At 35.5% G+C, this 21,491-nt stretch overlaps 1 protein-coding gene across 2 annotated transcripts; it reads right to left on the reverse strand.

Moving 5' to 3' along the window:
- Nucleotides 1-7,944: 7,944 nt before the first annotated feature.
- Nucleotides 7,945-10,671, reverse strand: LOC121735810. Of its 2 annotated transcripts, none has more exons than XM_042126769.1 (2): nt 10,599-10,671; nt 7,945-10,075 (listed from the first exon to the last, which is right to left on the reverse strand). In XM_042126769.1, exon 2 carries the CDS (start codon nt 10,068-10,070, stop codon nt 8,199-8,201), a length of 1,872 nt encoding a protein of 623 aa, XP_041982703.1. In that variant the 5' UTR covers nt 10,071-10,075; nt 10,599-10,671; the 3' UTR covers nt 7,945-8,198. The 2 variants fall into 2 exon arrangements, with proteins under 2 accessions (XP_041982703.1, XP_041982704.1); XM_042126770.1 differs by lacking the exon at nt 10,599-10,671 and having other exon boundaries at nt 7,945-8,096; nt 8,687-10,142.
- Nucleotides 10,672-21,491: the final 10,820 nt, after the last annotated feature.

Raw genomic sequence — 21,491 nt, forward strand, 5'->3', positions numbered from 1 at the left:
GATTATTGCAGATGGCTGCTCCAACGGGAAGAAGCGTCCCCCGGCTTCATCCAAAATGTCCTTTGGACGGATGAGTCCACGTTTACGAGGAACGGAATATGGAACAGGAGGAATGCCCAAATTTGGTCTGTTGAAAACCCTCGGGCATGCCAAGAAACTGGCCACCAAACTAGTTGGTCAGTTAACGTGTGGGGTGGCATCTACAAAAATGTGATATTGGGGCCAGTATTTTTGCCTGCACGGATGACGGGTGCATCATATCTAGAATTTTTGAACTGCCAGTTCACTGAAGAACTGGATGAGCACATTGCCGTTACTGACCTACGGCGAATGTGGTTTCAGCACGTTGGCGCACCTCCACACGTCACACAGCCTGTCCGTCAATGGCTGAGAGAAAATTTTGGAGATCGTTGGATTGGACGTTTGGGTCCCCAAGCCTGGCCACCAAGATCCCCGGACTTAACTCCAGTGGACTTTTTTCTCTGGGGCTACGTAAAGGAGCGAGTTTTCAACCGGGCGTGCGACAGTGCCGAGGAAATGAAGCAGCGAATTAGAGAAGTATTTGGTGACCTTAGGGAACTTTGTAGTGCCGACAGAACATTCGGTTTTCGCTTGCACGAAGACACGAAGAGGCGTGCAGAACTGTGTCTCGAGTTGCAAGGGGCGCAGTTTGAACCGCATCTCGTAAGACCACGAGTGCAAAGAAACTGATAAGGTCAGTGACAAATATTTTTCTATTCTTCAATAATTATTTATATTGTTAACTAAATTTCATTTTTTTAATTATCATTTTGCTGTTTACATGTTTGTGAACATGTACAGTTTTTTCCATAGATCAGTATAACTGTGTATGAATAATTTGTACATTATATATATATATATAATGTACAAATTATTCATACTATATATATATATATATATATATATATATATATATATATCAGGTTCAGGTTAACTTTTCCTCTATGAGTAGCAGTCCCTAAAAGAATATATACCACCGAACCAAAAAGAAAGCCGTAAAGGTATTTCCGTATCGATGCAAGAATTGGAACTGCTGTCGAGGTTTGCAAAAAAAATTTTTTAACCACTTTAGGCTACAACCAAAATAATGACCGGGTTTTGCGCATTGATATCGAACAATCGACTATTTTGGAAGGTCATAAGTAGGGCCCGGAAAAATATGTATTAAAAAATCCAAAATATGTAGGTAGGGGTCAGATGTTGGACAGTGAACCAGTAATATACAGTGGCCCACCATTCATATCTTACGAATGCGACGTTGAAAATTCGTGCCATAAACGTGAATAAACTTGTTTCTTGACTCAATCTTCCATGCCCAATCGACGCGACGGTGCGCTCATAGACTGGCGACTCAAATTTTTAAAGAAACTAGCGCCATCTGTGTTGCAGATTTCCTAACGGTTCGCACCATGCCGCGAAATTTAATTTTTTTTTTTTTATTAAGAATTTAAATTGTTGCTTCTATCTGTTTTATAACGTAAATCAAAGTTTGAAGATATAAGATAAGGACTAACAATTCTTTTTCAATTTATACAAAATAAGTAATGTTGGGAGTAGAGAAATAAATTGAAAAAGAATTTGAAGTTTTCAAATATTTATTGCAAATTCTGTTTAACAAGAGAACAGGCTATCTGTGATGGTCGGGATGTGTCTTCTCATATACAGCCATACTACACAGATTTTTTTCATATAGCCTAGCAAATTTGTATTGATAGGTGGAGGAAATTGTTTATCGATTGTTCTTCCTCCAAGAGTATTTGGTACTGGACATTAAATTATCAACCTTGTCTGATACCATGGTTTGAGGGCACTAATATGACCAGGGCCTCTATCATGAGCTCTTAAAGCCAGCCAGAATACTGACTGGCTAGCATTTTGGTACCATGACCTCTATTTTCCAGCCAGTCAGTGGTCACGTGACACAAAACTCACTTCTCCATTGTTAACTGAGTAGTAATTTCGTATCATGACAACACAACTGACATAAGCTGGCTGGCTTTTACGTCAAATACAGCAATTTAATAAACACAAACCAACGAGTAGCTTTTACTGAATAGTTTACATTTTAGTAATTTTATTTATTAATATTACATACTTTTTAGTCTTAAATTATATTGCTATTTAGGTGGTTAGTTATTTAATAAGTTATATTTTAGTCTATAGCATATATTTTAGTGAAAATAATACGTTATTAAAACCAAAAAACTAAACATTCGAAGTGTCCAAATTTTTGGAAAACGATTAAGTATTCTCAAGTTAATCACGAAGCGATACATAAGTAAAGACGTAGAGACCTTAGTAATCCATTTAGTGAATAGTGTTAGTGAGGTTTCAGAATAATAACATAAGTGAGGTGTAGTATAATAATACAATATAAGTACCTATATGTCTAGTCAACAATAAGGTTCGCATTTGTGCGATGAGCTAAGACTGCATTGATTTAGTACACAAGAAACACATACAAGGTATAAGGAACACAAGTGTTGTGTATAATTACTGTAAAATAAGTATGAATTTTCACCAAAAACCTACAGACCATACAATCTTATAGTTGCATTGTAGGTTTTTGTGTTATTTCACAAACTATTTCCTTGTAAACCTGAAGTATTTTGGTATATGCATGATAAACACTGCACCAAAGAGGCAAATTCAAAGGCATATTACTTTTAACAAGAAATTTGAGAACACAACCTTTTAAACTTTAGATGTATGTATAACATGCCCCGGATAAACATTGACACACCTAAACTACTAGAAAAGTTAAATAATTGATAATATCATAGAATCCAAATTAGCTAAATTCTCATATGAGCACTTTTCATTTATAACTTCTTCTCTTGACTACAATATGGTATTGTATGATGGGAATAGTGTAAATCACTAAATTTTACTCAAAAATAAAAACCTACATTATAGTACTTTTTCCAAAAAAGACTTAATAAGAATTGCATAACAAACATATGGAACTTATTGGTCATAAAACATAATATTATCATAGGAACATATATTATTATGTATTACCAAAAATACTTTTGTACCTCAATAATAATAATAAGTATTAGTTTTATATTAAATTAAAATTTAAAATACATGAGGACTTACTATGAACTTCTTAGGAACCTATCTTAGGAGCATTTCGTACAATCTTTTGATTGCAGTAGGTCTTTGTGTTATTTCACAAACTATTTCCTTGTAAACCATGCATGATAAACGCTGCACCAAAGAGGTAAATTCAATGGCATTACTTTCTCAATAACAAAAATTTTGAGAACACAACCTTTGAAACTTTAGATTCATGTATATTCACGAATAAACATTGACACATACACACACACACCTAAACTACTAGAAAAGTTAAATCATTGATAATATAAAATCCAAATTAGCTAAATTCTCATATGCACTTTTTCATTTATAACTTCTCTTGACTACAATAATATGATATAATATACAATGGGAATAGTCACTAAAACTCAAAAATATAATCCTACATTACTTATAGTACTTTTTCCAAAAAGACATAACAAAAATTGCATAATACACATACTTATTGTTCATAAAACATAATATTTTCACTGGAACTTATATTATTATTACCAAAAATACTTTTGTACCTCAATAATAATAATATTAGTTTTATATTATTACATTAAAATTAAAATACATGAGGACTTTAGTAAGTCCTCATGTATTAAAAAAATTAAAAAAGACGTGGTCGTCTTAGGGACCTATCAGACTGAGTGGTCACGCGTTGAAGCATTTACGTTGGAGCAGTCAGTGTGTGACTGAGGAGCAATTCTGACACATTCAGAACTCCTCCTGTGTGAGTATATAGAGATACTCACACGGGAGGCATTCTACAACATAATACAACACAAAGAACACAAAACCCTTGACCACTCTCTGTCTGAGATATCCCAGGCAGTTCCCTATAGTTGCAACTTGCAATGCAGTTTCTAATTGTTATTGGTTTGCCAAATAAAAGTCTGAAATTATAAAATTGTTTTTATCTTTCATCAAAAGTTTGTATTTGAACTCCTTTATAATAAATTAATATTTACACAAAGGATATTTGATTCAACTTCTTTGATTTTAAGTGACAAGAACTTGTTTAAGATTTCCGCTGTATAAATATTTTTATAAGTAAGTATAATATAAAAGAGATTTAACACTTGCCTATCTGATACTAGGTTGATAATAAGGTGTAAGACAAATATAGTACCTATTGATGAAAGCTGTGTATGAATATGTATCTAAGGTATATTTAAGTGAGAAAATAAATGAAAAAACATTTAAAAACGAGTATTTATTAAATTTCTTTTAATTTAAGCTTTTGAGTGAATATATATTATCTTCCTAGGACTTCGTCATCATTACACTTGCAATTCTTTATTAGCAATGTAGTACTTATAGTATCTCAGTGTTAGCAATCACCTTTATCCTGAAAAATATTTGGTTCAGCGTACACAGTACTAATAATGTAAAATGCCTTATAAGGCATGAAAAGGGGATTATTAAACTTATAAATTGCCTGTTTATGTTACAATAATACCTATTTGAAAGCTCAAAAAAACGTAGGTGTTCAAGAATGAGTTCAAGTTCAACAAACTATGTTCAACTCATGACATCAACTCTGTTGTAATGCATGTAATTGTAATCCACAAGTTTGATGCATTTCTAAGACTTTTTTATGGTAGATTTAAGATTATTTAGCGTAGGTATCAAATAGGTATAGGATATACTTAATAAACTTATCAATTTCTTGCATAAAACATAATCTCTATAAACTTAATAACAATATCTAATTATCTTTTTTTTGTCTCCTTCTTCTTCTTTTTTTTAATTGCCGACTCAGTTAGTTGCCAATGTCAGAGAATTCTTTCTCCTCTAGATCGCCATGCTTGTGATAATATAAACATGAAGGAGTGTTATTTTCTCAGTGTTTTCATAAAGGTCTTATAAAATACCATAAAAATATAAATAAAACCATTTACACATTTATAATAATTACCTTTAAATACAATAAATCGGTGCAAAAGTAACTATTCCTACATTGACCACGTTATATATTAGAAAATAGTATATTTTATAATAAAAAATATCAATCTTTTTTTAAACTATATTTTCATCTTGATTTACAATTTTTCCGTTAGTCGTTACGGCTAAGCCATTTCAATTCCTAAAAAAAAACAATGCCGTTAGTCAAATATGACGTTCGTGTTTGACATTTCTTAATCCAGTTCAGAGACAAATATTACAGGTTAAAACCATTCAGAACAGTAATCTGTGATTCAGAAGTAAAAGTGGACATGATAGGTACCGAAACAGAACCACTTCACTTTACAACTGTTTACAGACCTGCGCGGATTAGCTCAGGTTTTGACAAAGTTAATGATAGAGGCCCAGGACTAGCTTGGTTACCGCTATGAGGATGAGATCAGGACACGTTCTACTCAACAAGTTTAATCATATGATAGGAAAGAGGGAGTCCCCTCTTTGTGTTCACTGTGAGGTTGCGGAGGACTTAATGCACTTGTTGGTGGATTGTGGACGGAATCGTGGCCTCAGGGGCCGGTTGTTTTCAGGAGGTTTGTTTGGGGGGGAAATTAATATTATTTTGGCGTCGCCTCTTTCGTAAGAGGCCCGCACTTTAATAATATTTTATTTATTGTCAATGAAGGGTCGCATAGTTTAATTTTTAATTATTTTGAATAATACTATGAGGTTAGCATAGATGCCAAGTGCATTTTTAAGCCTCGTTAAAAATTTGAAGGAAAAAAAAAAACCAAGAGAACATACTCATAAGTTGTTAAAGTTTATAAACAAAACAGTTAAAATCATCCAAAAGGCAGAAAAGGGATTTAAAAAAGCTAGAACAGTCTTTAGAAAAATTAAATCTCATTCATAAGCTTTATTTGAAATACTTACTTGAAGTATATCGATGGCATAGAACACAGGTGTGGTATGTGCAATGGAATAACTTTTACACAATAGCAATTTTAAAATTTGGATAACTAGTACATTTAGGCATTTCTAATTATGGCTGCTATATTTATATTTACCTGTAAACCAGTTCATTGGCTAACGTAATATAGGTAGAAAGAGTAATAAAAGTGAAATTTGAATGCTAAAGTTGGAATTAATTAACTTTGGGTGTGCACTTACCACTTCAGTGTACTTCTTTATTGTACATACCATGTTTGACTACTTTTGATATTTGGTTTTTAAAGAGAAAAAAATACCTATTTGAATTGAAATTTCACTTAAGTTTCACTTAATTATAAATTTATAAGGTTAGTTTTCTTGGATATTTTGACTTTATGGGTACGGCTTATTATTAGTCATCATCACAAAATTTATTCCACTGCGATAACACACTTAGTTTAAAAATTATGACGTTTTATCTAAATAGGGTCAACAGGTGCAACTCAAAATTTTAAAAACATCATAAAAAATTCAAATATATTTTTTTATTTTTTTAAATATTATTCCCGTCGATAAAATGGGGTGTAGTTTCCCTGATTTTAATATGTGCACTTTATAAGGACTCACACATATATGTACATATATATATATATTATATATATATATATATATATCTATATATATATATATATATATATATATATATATATATATATATATATATATATATATATATATATACAGTGTGTAACAAAAATAAGTGATAATACTTTAGGGTGTGTACGTATTCCTTGTAGAGAGTTCACTGTGAAAGTAGCAGCGCTGAAAGACGAAAAATTTTTTTCACTTTTGTATGGGCAAGGGCCCGAGCGTCACGAGTTTCCCCATACAAAAGTGAAAAAAATGTTTGGTATTTCAGCGCTGCTACTTTCACAGTGAACTCTCTACAAGGAACACGTACACACCCTAAAGTATTATCACTTGTTTTTGTTACACCCTGTATATATATATATGTATATATATACTTAGTAGAATAGACTATAATTTATTATACATATAATAAATAAATATATATTTATTGTTTTATAAATTACATAATAATAATATTAATGTTTTGAACGGTCCTCACCGTTCAAAACTAGTCGGTGTGGCGGCCAGTAGGTCCGACATTTTCCGATTTCCTTAGATTTTATGCTGCTCCACCATTTGCCTTTAGATGTTGTGACATTGGCTTGGTGTAGAGGGCCACTCAAGCTGGGTGGAGTTTCTAGGGTGGTAAAGAGATATCGTTCTGTGTCGAATCTACCCGCCATGTGGCTTAGGACTTTATCGTTCCTGTCTTTTATAGCCATTTTTATGTTATAATCTTTTATGTGTTCGGTTGACACCTCCGTGGCTCTTTTTATGAAGCTTGCCACAGCATCTCCATCAGTGTCAGTGGGTGACACAGGTGTTAGTGGGAGACACAGGTGTTAGTGTGCCGGGATATGGCTACAACTGCATGAGGAACGCTGTCATGGATTGCCAGCTTTCGGGACTTGGTCTGTATGATGATCACCGAGGGACTCGTTAATCCCTGAGCTTCATGGATTGTGAGGACGCGAGAGTCCGTTCCCGATCCATAGCCTGTATTAGTGAGGGCTGCTTTCTCCTCTTGTGTGTGGACAAGATACAGGGTATTTAGATCGGTTTTAAGTATTTTCGCTCCTGTATACTTCATTAGCTTTAGGGACCGCACAATTTCCTTCGATGAATAAATGTTATTATAGACCATGCTTAAGGCGTATGCCACATCCATAGGGCTCCTGTGTGTGCAAGACAACTCCTGGGTGATGCTGGTTACCAGGTTTGGACGAGTGTAATTAAGTTTAACACGTTAAACGCTTTAAGAAAAATCGAGTATTTCCATTCAGGCCACAAGGCTCATCGGTGAGCCTTATCATACCGGACCGTTCGAGCCATGGTGGTCACCCGTGAGCCGCGTGACAGGTCTAGAGATGGGCAATCCACCTGGGTGGGTTTAAAGTCTGGTGGGTAAAAACCGGGTGTTTTGGGTTTATTGGGTTTAAACCCCATAAAGACCCAAATTTTTGGGTGTTTATGATTTTGTACTTCATCATCGTCATCTCAGCCGCAAGACGTCCACTATACTGGACATAGACAATATTATTATGCAGCCTACAGAATAAAAAACTTTTAATTTGATTTTGAGTTTATTAAGAAAGAGATGAAAGTAAAATGTAAAACTACAGTCAATCACTGTCAGATTCAGAGTTATTACAAGCGATGAATTGTATAGGTTCGATAGGCTCTATTTCGTCTAAACTGTTATGTTCATTTACTTGCTCAATGAAAGCTTCTAAGGTATTTTCTTCATTAAACTGAATGTCCTCGCATTCAGCTTTATGTTTAAGATTCCAGTTATAACAAATGAATGAAATTTTTTCAGTTCTTTCAGTTGTAAGTCGATTTCTTTTGTTATTATGTATGTAGCCTTGGATACTAAAGGAACGCTCAGTGGCTGCCGAAGTACAGGGAGCTGATAGAATACGAATCGCTACTTTGCTTAACTCAGTGGAACCACAAATACCTTTCCACCATATTAGGGGCTCAATGCTATCTAATGAGCTCCATACAAATCCTCTGGCCCAAAAGTTTTCTTTAGCTTTATAACACGCCAAATCTGCCATTACATTTGACAAACTTAAGTGTTGGCTTAAATTGTAGATAAACTCCATACCCTTAAGTTCTTCCTCTTGAGTAAGTTCGACTCCTAGAGTCCTGGGGTCTAGAATATATGCTGCAAAATGTATTGGCCTCATTGCCATATTGCATCTTGAAGATACTGATGTTAGAATCTGCTGTTTGCTTTCTTCGCTCAATGTCGAAATCTCATTTAATGCAAAACGTATCTTAGCTTGTACATCTCTAAATGTAATGTATGTGCGATGCAAACGATTCTGGTCGCTCTCTAAGTAAAATATGCTTTCAGTGACTGGTTCCAAAATACTTATACATTCCCCTGTCTTCGTCCAGAAATCATCACTTAGAATTAAATCTTTAATATCTCTTGAAATTACCACATCTTCTTTAACTGTTAATATTTGCAAAGCTATCTTATTTGCTTTCAAACTTTTTAACGAAGTAACATGACTTCCCCATCTTGTAGCACAAGGCAATTTTAGTGTTTGTGTAGAATCTTCACCCTGCCTTGATTTTATCAACAAGGAACTTAATCGTTGACTCCTTTTAACAGTTTTTATTATATTTATGGCTTGCATAATAAACACAGTTACTTCTTGTATCTTTACAATATCTTGGCACAACAAGTTAAGGATATGTGCACAGCAACCGAGAGGAACAACATGTGGATATTTGAGTTTTGTTAATTCGAATGCCTTTTGTATATTTCTAGCGTTATCGCCAATAAGTACAAGAAACTTATTTGCTCCATATACTTTCATTACTTTTTCAACTTCTTGGCTAAGGTATTCACTAGTGTGAGGATTACTTTCTGTATTCAAACTTTTAACGTATGCAGGTTGAGGTTTTGATATAAGAAAGTTTATTATTCCTTCATTTCTTAAATTAGACCAGCCATCGCACTGAAGGTGTAAGTAACTACAAGCATTTAGTTCCTCATTTAACTCAAAACGCATTTCTCTATATATTTTATCTAAGTATTTTGTCGCTAAAGCTTTACGTGAAGGTATTTTAAATTTTGGTTGCAATTTTTCGAAAAATTGTATCCATAAAGGATGTTGCACCATCGATAGTGGCGTCCCTGTTACAAATATAGCTCTCGCTAATTCTGTTTTTATATGATCATCGGTGTCTTGAAACTCAGCATTTATTGTAGTGTTAGCAGACGACGAGGGGCTTATAAAAGAATCATTTGTCTCTATCTCTGACAGTCCAGACATTTTGGTTTTGGACGAGCTATCTTTTATAAGTTTCATAGAGTCTTTTAATGTTTCTGGAGATTTTGGACAAGTGATAAGATGTTGAAGCATTTTGGCAGCATTACTGAATTTGTAGACCTTATTACAAAGCTTGCAAGAAACAGACTTGTTTGGTAAAGTACGGTAGTGCTCCCATATGCGTAAATCTTTAGGTCTCCCCATTGAACCTAAAAAAATGAACGATGATTAGTTGGTCTGACGAAAATTCAACAATAGAGTGCCTATTTTTTTACAATGATTATTTCTTGTTATTTACAATAAATTTTTAAAAAAAAATTAAAATAAATACAAAAAACCTTTGTAAAGTTACATCTCCTCGGAGGATTAAACGCAGACGCTAGTTTATTATCGTATTGTTCTGTATTTTTCTCAGCAACTTCTTTAATTCGATTAGGTACTTACGCATATTATGTTAAAAATAAATATCTAGTACACATCTTAGGCTATCCACCATTATTATCCAAAGACGACTCTCAGCTAACTATGCACTATCATCCAAAATAAACGTGTATGGAAAATTTTATCCCAGTCGGTTGAGGATTGAGGATAATTGCATCAACATACGAACATACCTACATACTTTTATTTACATAACGCAAGCTAAATAAAAGCTTGTAATAATACATCTAATTTTAAGTTAAAATTGTTAAGTGATCATGATATAATTGTATCATTCAAAAATCCACTTACCTTTAATTATTTCTTGTTAAGTATAAATATTATTTCAAATCTGCTCCCTTAATATGCACTTTTTTACTGCTTTTCCTACCTAACACGTTACCAGGAAGTCACGTTATCAGAGTCAGAGTAATAGTGAACACGTTTGACAGTGATTGTCGTCGCCTCATATTCAGCGTCGACGAATAGGGGAATCCCCAGTCATAATGTATTGCATGCGTGGCGGTCTTACTTCAAATCCATAAACAAAGAGATAATTACAGAACTCGATACTAGATGGCGCTGTTTTTGTTTGAAGAAAGTTTGCGGGCTAAAATACATAGAATTTCATCAATGACTTCCACAAAGAACAACATTTCTGTTTTTTCTAAGTCCGTATCTCTTCCGTATATTTCATAAGATATAAGCTTGGGCTACATTGTTATGCAACGTGATTTTGTCGCTGTCTTGCTAGCAGGGTTGACAGATATACGATTTAAATCGTACTCATACTATTATTTGTCTATTTTTTAATGTACGATCGTAAAGATTATGATCGTAATTCGCACAAAAACATACGACTTTTTGGTTACCTGGCAACATTTTTATTATGAAACGAACATGCTCACATCATCAGTCACATGCAACAATTTATTGGGGATTTCCCCTTCACATCTGGCAGTCCTGCTTGCTAGAATATAGGTAAGTCAGCCACAGTTACTGACGATCGATATTTAAAGGGTATTGTTTTTGTGCTAAATATTTCATAAAAACGTTATTTAATACTTTGTGGATTATTAATTTAGTTGATAATCACTGGAAGTAAAATGGATGCTAATTTGAGAGATCAAGATCTTCGTATAAAACAGTTATTAAAAGAAAATCTACGTAAGTACTCTTTTTATACCTAGGTAGTTAAGGTATAATAAACACAAAAGGTACTTAGATCGCGTGAGTTCGAAGCATTTATTCTAATAAATTTAATTTAAAATTGTAGAAAGAAAAAAATGTCTGCCAAGCCGTAGCCGAAGCCGATCTCCAAATATATTTGGCGATAGTGAGACCCAGTGTCCAGATGATTTACCCAGCGTCGTCGCAACAAAGAAAAAAAACGAGGATAAAGTAAAAGAAAATTTACTGAAAGAAGAAACAAACTGTTCTAAATGCTTAATTTATGGAGAAGAGGATAAAAGAAATGAGTATTTCGGACTGTTAGTGGCTCAAGAATTTAAATATATACGGCCATGTGTGCGAACGAGGTGTTATGAAGAAATTTTAAAGTATCTACGGGAAGCAAAAGGCCAACATGTTGATCAACTGCAACATGAAAACACTGAAAATTAATTACTTTCATTTTATTATATATAGATTTTTAAAATTTCCTGAAATATTATTAGTTAACGTTTTATTTAATATTGTAGAATTCATCAATACAATTTATAAAAATAATTTATTGGTATTACTTACATATTTTCAAAAAAATACGTAAAAACCTATTTTTTTGGGTGATTATGGGAGTTTATGGGTGTTTATTGGGTTTTTACCAAAGCACCGGGTTTAAACCCGGTGCTTTGCCCATCTGTAGACAGGTCCAACGTAAACGCTTCCCACAAGCCACAGACTGCAGCTATGAAACAAAACGCGTATGGAAGTGAGCCGCGAGGCCCAGTAGCCGGTACGGACTGCGTGGTTTTCAAATCCGATGGAAACTTACTAGTTTTATCCGGGTTTTTGTAAGAATGCTAGGGTTGTTGTTAACGATATGGTAGAAAATATTATTTAGATTTAATTAAGACAATAAAACATATAATAATAATCAAATATTTATTGAAATAAAACACATAATGAAAATACGACACTCTTATTCTAAATTTACGACGAAAAAAAATTATTTGTGGTTCTTGTTAAAACAAGGCAAACAAAGGAATGGTTTAGTTGGGCAGCTTTGGCAATAAGTGGAGACCTTTATCGACTTTGTTTTAGCCTGTTTGCTACCCATGACTGGTACGTTATCTGCATAACATTGGCGACATGTCCTTCTGACTTTTCTAGCCAAACCCTCTTTTTTTTCCAAGCAGTGTTTCTCTCTCTTTGGTCTTTGGTTAGGCTCAGCCACAGGATTTTCTTGGGCTTTGCAAAGATTCATCATTATGGATCTCCGGAAGTCTACCATTTGTAAGTTTTTTAGTCACTGACTTGTACAGAGTCAAAGCATTTACCATCGCAGTATTTAGTAATAAATCAACAGCCAATTTCTTGTACCACTTTACAGATTTTCGCAACGGGGAGGAGTATGCTGCCATTTGATCCGATAAGTCGACTGCTCCTTTGGCTTTGTTGTAATCAATTATGATCTGCGGTTTCATGACCATAGTGCCCCGACGTTTTTTTATCATTCCAAATTGATCTGAATGTTTGGTTGACAATACCAACACGTCCCTTTTGTCTCTCCATTTCATGGCAGTAATACCATCTCGACTCTCCCTGGCAATAAATTCTCCTTTCTTGAGTTTAGTACTCACGACTTTCTTGGGTAGGTTCCTCCTATTCTTTCGAGTTGTTCCCACCAAATGGGTTTCATTATCTAGCAAAGCCCTGGCCAATTTAATGCTGGTATACCAGTTATCGGTATAAAGAGTATGGCCTTTATTAAGAAGATTGCCAAGCAAATCCATTACAACATTATACGGAGTGGTATTTGTGACTTCGTTGTTTTTTCCTGCGTAAATACTTATCTTATAAGTATATCCCGACACACAGCACAACTTAAATTCTTTAATTCCATATTTATGGCACTTTTGTTTATTGTACTGTCGGAAGACAATTCTGCCACGAAACGGAACAACACTTTCGTCTATACATAGGTCTTCGCCAGGTGTGTAATGCATCTGGAATTGGTTATTTAATACCTGCAAAAGGTATCTAATACGATGTAGACGGTCTTCTGTATTTGCCTCATCGTTTTGAGAGAAATGACGCATTTGTAGTAGCAATTCGAAGCGATTTCGTGGCATTACTGAGCGTGGAAATGGATGACCTATAATAATATTTGTTGACCAATACTCCGCCAATCTAGGAAGCCTTGTGATGCCCATAAAGATGATAAGCCCAAAAAACTTTTTTATTTCCTCTAGATTTGTTGGAGCCCATTTCCGAAGCCTTGCAAAGCGTGAACTTTCTTCGGAAACAGCGATTTTTTTTATTGCGAATTGGTTTGTAAGGTCAGCAATCTCTTGGAAAAGACTATCAGGCACCATCAATTGGAAGAAATCAGCTGGATATTTATTGCGCATGCTATAGCATAGGTTAGTGGAAAGGCCAGGATGTTCAGTGAAAGGTATTATATGGCGTTGGTTACCTTTAGGTCTTGACCAGGTTGTCGATGGCGATGTATTACCTGAACCAAAAAATTGGTTGCCTGTAAAGTCGGTATACGGGCGAAAGTTTTACGTGACAACGACTTTGAGTGGTTTATGTCTGTCTCTCTCGCTCTTAGGCGGGCTAACCATGCCCGAGTGGAAGGGACGCGTGCCTCTCACTCGCTCTCATTGTGAGCGCATAACGTGAGCGGAGCGTAACGCAGTTTCTTTAAGTGTCACCCGGCAAACCAATTTATAAGACGTTGTCACGTCAAAAAATACAACTAACGTATGTATTGTAACTAGTGAACCTACTCATAAACAAGTAATAATTGAATAAATATGCATACGTTGAACACACTTAGATCCCTTTTACTAAATAACAGGCTTGTAAGCCTTAAAACGTCAACTATCTGATAGATAAAGTTTCATCAAAATTGGTCCAGCCATTTCATAAATAAATCAGACCAAAGAAAGACAAAAATTCAAAATAAACTATGTAAGTAAATACCGTATGTAGAATACTTTCATATTATGCATTTAGTGTTGTTAATAAGCTGTTAATGCTGTTAACAAACAGACACTTCAATTTTATATATTGGTATAGATAAGTAGGTAAATAAAATCATGTCTGCAATGTTATAATAACAACTTCATACTGAATGTAAATATGTTAAATTAATTGTCATGAGAACCAAACAAACGCGGTTGTAGATAGGTATGTATAATGTATATGTATGTGAAATGAATATAAAGCAAGTAAAGCCGTGAGCAGTAGCTCATTTAAGATTTAAAATGACTTACCAACAGTATCAGCAATAATCCTTGCAACTTCTGTGTCGCTGTCATCGCTCTCTGACAATATAATTCGGCGGCATCTTCTATTTGTTCGTTGAACTTCATCTTCATCATCATCAGAATCTATTTGTAAACTTTGGTTGAGAAGATTTATCTCGATGCTTTCTAACTGCGTTAGCTCCTCTTGAGTTAGTTCAAAATCATCAAAATCATCCATTTTTGAAGAAAAAAGCGTAACCGATCCTCACTACTCGACGTAGCGCACGGAAGTGTCGCGCGAGAGCGTGCGGCGCCGTGGGCCGTGCGGTGACCCCGCGGCCCCCCGCCAACGGAAAATACAAAATCCTTTGCATGAGGCCACGGGACTCACCCGTGAGCCTTTTACAATATCTTAAAAACTAGACGTTAAAAGTCGCTAGTTTTGATTTATCATACGAATTACTTAATTTTATGAACATTGGGATTAAAATTTTAAGTTGATGAAAATTACCGATTATCTGATTATGGCTTGGCTCGAATGGAAAAGTAAGCTGGGCGCACCGGTGGGTCGTAAAGCGTGCAACGTGTTAAAGAGGTTTTCACGCTCTATAAACGGGAGTTGGTTAATATCTCCAATGAGGATGACATCGTTGGCGCCTGTTAACTGATTCGCCATGACGATTGAGCCGAAATGGTTCATGAGGGCCTCGTCAACTATCAACTTTTTGTAGGTTTCTTTTGTCCCATTTACCAGCAAAGAGGCCATGGTACGAACTTTATCTTTAACTTTGTTGCCAGTTCGTAGCGATAGCCTTTGATTTAGATCCTCGGCTGCTTCGATTGTCGTTGTTATTATAACGTCTGTTTCCTCATTGAAGTTATTAATGATCCAAGTTGTCATCCCACATCCAGGAACCCCATTGACCCACGAGTAGTTGATAGGTTTCGCGAATATATCCCAGTCCATGCTGGATTCGGGGTCCCCAGATAGGACTGCCATTTCTAGTATCCTGTCTTCCAGCATTATTCTGGTACATTCCGCTATTACCACTATTGGATCCTCAGATTTTGTGATAAATTTGAGTGTTCCCGTGCGTTTTGTCTCATCCTCGTCCAGAACCACGAATCCGCAGTCGGCACTTAATGCCGCCATATACTGCCCTGTCATCGCCCCGGCAATTATTGTGGAGGTGACATTGTCGTATATGGCAGCTTTTGCATCCTCGAGTCTCACTTCTAACAGCTTTTGATTTTTCCGCTGATAGGCCTGCATGATCTTATTGCAGGTCAAGAGCTTTATGGTCTTATTTGCTCTTATTATCGCCTGGAACTCGAGGAAGGCATTTATTATATGATCTTCGGGGTTCTGGGCCAGTCTGAGTTTTGGCGGGAGCACTTGCCCGAGATCGGCCCTATATCTTTTGTTTTTATTTGCCGGTGTTTGTGTAGATGGTTCCCTCAAAAAAGCCTCCATTGCTAAAGCCTGCCGATTTGTTTGTGACGAAGCCTTGATCCGAGAAAGGGTGTTTTTATCCTTGATCATTCTTTCACGATGAAGTACTTTTTTGATGGAGCCCACAAACGCTTTTAATGGAGACCTACGAGGAAGGGAAGCCAGTCTCGCCAAGCTGGTCTAATTTGGCGCCATTAAGATGTTTCTAAAACAAGAGAGAACAATTTACTTAGCAAATCATATATTAGTAGGGAAGGTAAAACACTAAAAAAAAACCTTCATACCTTAGCATTCCTTTTTTGTTAATATTAATTTCCATAAAGTTTTCTTCATCGAGGTCATACTTGTACATAATAACATTGGGCTTAAGTTTGGTAAATCGCAGCCATTTAATTTTCAGCCAGTTCACTGTGTCTTTGTCAGTATTTTTTGTAGTATTTTGAACTACTTGCTTGGTCAATAATTTTAAATCGTAAAAGTCACTGTTAGTCAAAATATTTACAATGTATGGCTTAGGATTTATTCTAGCAGCAGAAATCAGCAAGGCCCATTCCCGTGTGGTATAAATTTTTTTGTGTTTTCTAGCCCTTTAAATTGTGGCATGCATAGCATTTGCCTCCAAGTAAGAATGCCCAGATTCCATGTACTTAAGATCTATTATCTCCAGGTGGCTAATATTAATCACAGCATATAACATTGCAGCACAGATATGTTTATTTCTATTTTGGCCTTCACATGTGTCAGAGAAAGAAGAAACATGAGTTACAGTGTCAGGCAATGACTGCAAATATTTAAAAACACAGGTAGCTATTTCATTGCTGCCTTTCTGAGCATTACACTCATCCCATATGTAGCAGTAACCATCTCTGGAATGGTTTTCATATTGTTACGGCACATGGTATACGGACACGTGGTGCCATCTAGTGACAAACCAGCGAAACTTACCGAGGGAGCACAGGCAACATAAATCTCCTACTCAATACTAGATGGCATGAGGTGCGCAAGTACATACTCGAGCCTTCTAGAAAGGTCCAATGTTTGTTAACGTGTTTACCGTTTATTTGTTCTAATTTAGACCTTATGACTGAGTCCATAAGGTCTAAATTAAATTTGCCAAAAAATTCAACTTACTGCACTTATCGTAAGGACGGCAGTTTTATTGTGGTACATGCTCGAGCCTCCTAGAAAGTTCCCACGGTTGTTTACTTGTTTACGTGAATCGGGAACTTTCTGGAATTCGTCTCGCCATATAAAAAGCCGCAGGCAGGCCTGGCGAGTTCAGTTCGGTTCGAGCGATCATCAAAGCGACTTCAGAGTGACAACAAGTGAGTGAACCAGTGAAACCTGCGACTTGGCTACGACCTAGGACAGTGATAGTGCTTAGTGATTAGACCTAGTGATTAGTGTTTGGACTTAGTGCTAAGTGTTGTGACCTAGTGTGTGCTTGTGTGACCTAGCCTTAGTGAATAAAGTCTTCAAGAGAGTCAGCAGGTCTTTCTCTCCAAATCCTTCGAACCCTAGCACGTAACAATATATTGTGAAATTATATGCATTCAATTTTCTCTTGCAATAAAAAGCAGAGTCACCTGCAAATGGGAGAGTCAATATGCTTTGCAAGTCAAACGAAACTGATCTGAATGTCTTACCATGATTTTCTTCTGACTTAATTTTGTCACTTTGTTTCATTTTCATTGATGCATTTTCTCTGACTTTACGTGCTGTCCACTCATCTTTCAAGGAATCTTTATTTGATGAGGCATTATATGCATTACATTTTATACATTGATCCTTTTTTGGTTGATAAAAACTTAATGCTGGATCATATGAATGAAAAATATCCTTATATAAACATAATAGGACAACGGTTGCACTTCCTTCAGTTGTTCTTTATACAAACGATACGTAATGCTAATATTTAAATCAGAGGCCAAATATAATTTCTTACTGTGACGCCTGCAGTAGTGGGATTCCATCCATGGGAATGAGTCAATGTGAGATTTAAAAACGGCAATGCTAGTCGCAGATGTAGCATTGACTGGTTTCGTGCCAGCTCTCTTGTCATGACTTGAATAATTGCCAGTACTTGACACTATCAAAGTATGTAACTATCTACTATCCGGTGACTAATTGATAATTAAGAATTAAACGAACTTACCTGGTGAAGTTCGATTCTAATTATACGAGTATCACGAACCGAAGATGATTACAGATTTACAAGCAGCAGTACGTAGTATGGTGCTGTCCTCGTCACACCTTCAAAGACATTATACAAAAAAAAAACTCGCCGATTAGGTCATGTTGCTGTCTCACTCTTACCCCTACCCGATATCGTTATATCTCCTTCATCGACATTATTTTAGAGCTGTTTGAAATCCAAATTTTCTAATTATTTCGGGAAATGTATCTTGTAGGGTTGGGTGGGGAGTATGTAATCATCTTCGGTTCGTGATACTCGTATAATTAGAATCGAACTTCACCAGGTAAGTTCGTTTAATTCTTAATTATACTTCGTATCCCTCCCGAAGATGATTACAGATTTACAAGCAGATGTTGAGAGATAGAAAATTTGGATTGCAACTCAAGTGAAAAAAGAAAAAACACCTTTTTTCTATTTTTATGTAAAGGTTTTAATAAATATATGGCAATATTAACAAAAAAGTACTTATTAGTACCTTAACAAAAACATAACAAAAAGTACTTATTAAACCTTTAAGAAAATAAAGAATTTGCAAAATCATTTCCAGAGGATACAGTAATTTCTCTATTATAATATTTGGTAAAGACATTAGAATTTTCCGTCCAACCCGCGGCCCTACGCACCGCCTGCAGGCTGACACCAGCACGGCGCGCGGCAGACGTAGCCGCGTGCCGCGTGCTGTGCGCGCCGAACATTGTCACATCTACTCCACTTTTCTGGAGTGTGTTTTTCACCCAATGTGACAATGTCTGTGACCCTACTTTTTTATGCGGCTTTCGAAAGCTTATGAAAAGAGCGTCCGATTCATTATTACGGAGATTGCGGGTTTTTTCTAAATATACCTTTAATGCAAAATTTTTGGGTTTTCGTTTATATAAGGCAACCTAATCAGGGGTTGATAGGAACCGGGTCTGGACGTTTTTATTAATTCACTTATTTTAATAATTATAACATCGCTATTTAACAAAATATTATTAATTTTTATAAGGCTCAAAGTTTGCATTCTCTGAGCAGATGCAATCGCGATTAAAGTAACAGTTTTATAAGACAAATCACTTAAATTTATATTATTATAAGGATAATAGTTACTTAAATAATTTAATACAATACTGGGGTCCCATGTCGAATCATATTTAGGCGTGGGAGGATTTAGTCTAAACGATCCTTTTAATAGTCTATTAATATAATCATGAGACATCACTGTACTACCTAAAATTAAACAGAGAGCTGATCTGGTGGTATTAAGTACACTATAACTAGCGCCCGCGTTATACCTTTCGGTCAAAAAAATTAACACTTCAGAAATATTAGCTTCCCAGAAATTATAATTATTCTGTTGGCAAAATACCCACCAGGCTTTTAATGAAGAACTGTACTGCTTAATTGTTTTTTCAGCAAGTGAAGCCATAAGTAAATCCAAAGATTGACCTGGTACTCCACTTTTCATCATCGACTGCCTGATAAGATCGCTGCCACCAGGGTAATGCTCTTGTGAAGTGGATGGACTTCTCTGAAAGGAGAGTACAAAAGGTTTCGTTTAGGTTGAAAATACAATTCTTCCGATACGAGGAGTCTACGATACAAAGGATACCATGGTTGGGCCGGCCAGTACGGTATCACTACTATGCCCTCGGCTTTGTCTCTTATTATTTTACGTAATACTTTTGTAATAAGGCAAAAGGGAGGAAAAGCATAAAAATAAATTTTACACCAACTAAAAGTAAAAGCATCTATAATTTCAGATTCAGGATCAATCTTCCACGAAGCATACCTCTCACATTTATGATTTTGTATGCTCGCGAAGAGATCAAAATGTGGGATACCAAATTTATTTGTAATCGCAGTAAATGCGTAGTCTGTAAGTTCCCACTCGGTGTCTATAGACAATTTACGCGATGCACGATCTGCTTCAACATTATCTGCGGATTTTATGTAAGACGCGAATATAAAAATATTACGAGCTTCGCACCACTGCCAAATTTCTCGTGCAAGTTCATTTAGGTGAACGTATTGTATGCCTCCCATTTTATTAATGAAGGCTATGGCTGTGTTGTTATCGATCCGGAGAAGAATATCGCAATCTTTTAAATGAGAGGCAAATATTTTTAACCCGTAAAAAGCTGCTTTCAGCTCCAAAAAGTTAATGTGTCGTAAAAGATCTGATGCATTCCAATTGCCAGCCGCAGTTTCATTTTTACAAGCGACTCCCCAGCCTGTACTAGAAGCGTCGCTATAGATTTCTAAGACATAGTCGTTGTTTTGAATAGGTGAAAAACTACTATTAATATTATCTCTCCACCATCTAAAATATGGGGCGAGATAACCTTTTAAACTCATTTGTTTGTTATAATTTTCTGTGTAATCTAATGCTAAAAACTTTTCTCGTTCAAAAAGTTTAGTATAAATCCAACCATAACGAACAGCAGGACACGCTGACGTAAGCAAGCCAATGAACTCTGCAAGTTGTCTAATAGTACATCTTTTTATAGTTAAAAAAAACCGGCCAAGTGCGAGTCGGACTCGCGCACCGAGGGTTCCGTACAAACCTGCAAGGTTTACAAAGTTCGTTCATTACGACAATCGAGTCATAACTATGGTATTTTTATTGCAAAATGAAATTCATAACATTACAATGGGGAAAGATGGAGGAGCATAAATTTAAGACAAAGATCTCTTTATCGTTTAAGTAATCCTTTATTTTATATTAACACATATCATTTATCTATAATATAACTGAAACACTTATACTAGCCTTGCAGCAGACTTGCGAAAGTTCTTTTATTAAAGTTATTTATTTACTAAGTTTTTTAGTCACTATTTAGAAATCTGGTTCAAAAATATTAATTAAGTATTAAATTTGAACCAGACCTGTAAATGGTGACTGAAAAAGTTATGAATAGTACCACATTGAACATTGAAGTTCGAAAAAACGTTATCAATAGTTGTACAACTTCGTGTAGTGCTACTGTTTATTAACGGAAACATGTTTATGGATGAAAAATATGTGGAAATTCCATTTTGGGGATTCATTCTAAAATCTATATTGAAGTCTCCCACAACAATCAGACGAGAAGATGAAGTGTACATATTGAGGTTGCTGCCGAATATTGTTGTATTTATACATTCTATTGCAACATTAA

Source organism: Aricia agestis, chromosome 18 (genome assembly GCF_905147365.1).
Source record: "Aricia agestis chromosome 18, ilAriAges1.1, whole genome shotgun sequence".
Classification (NCBI taxonomy): Eukaryota; Metazoa; Arthropoda; class Insecta; order Lepidoptera; family Lycaenidae; genus Aricia; species Aricia agestis.

Coding starts and splice junctions, on each gene's coding strand:
- LOC121735810 (XM_042126769.1), bottom strand. CDS start 10,070: ATGGGGAGACCTAAAGATTTACGCATATGGGAGCACTACCGTACTTTA.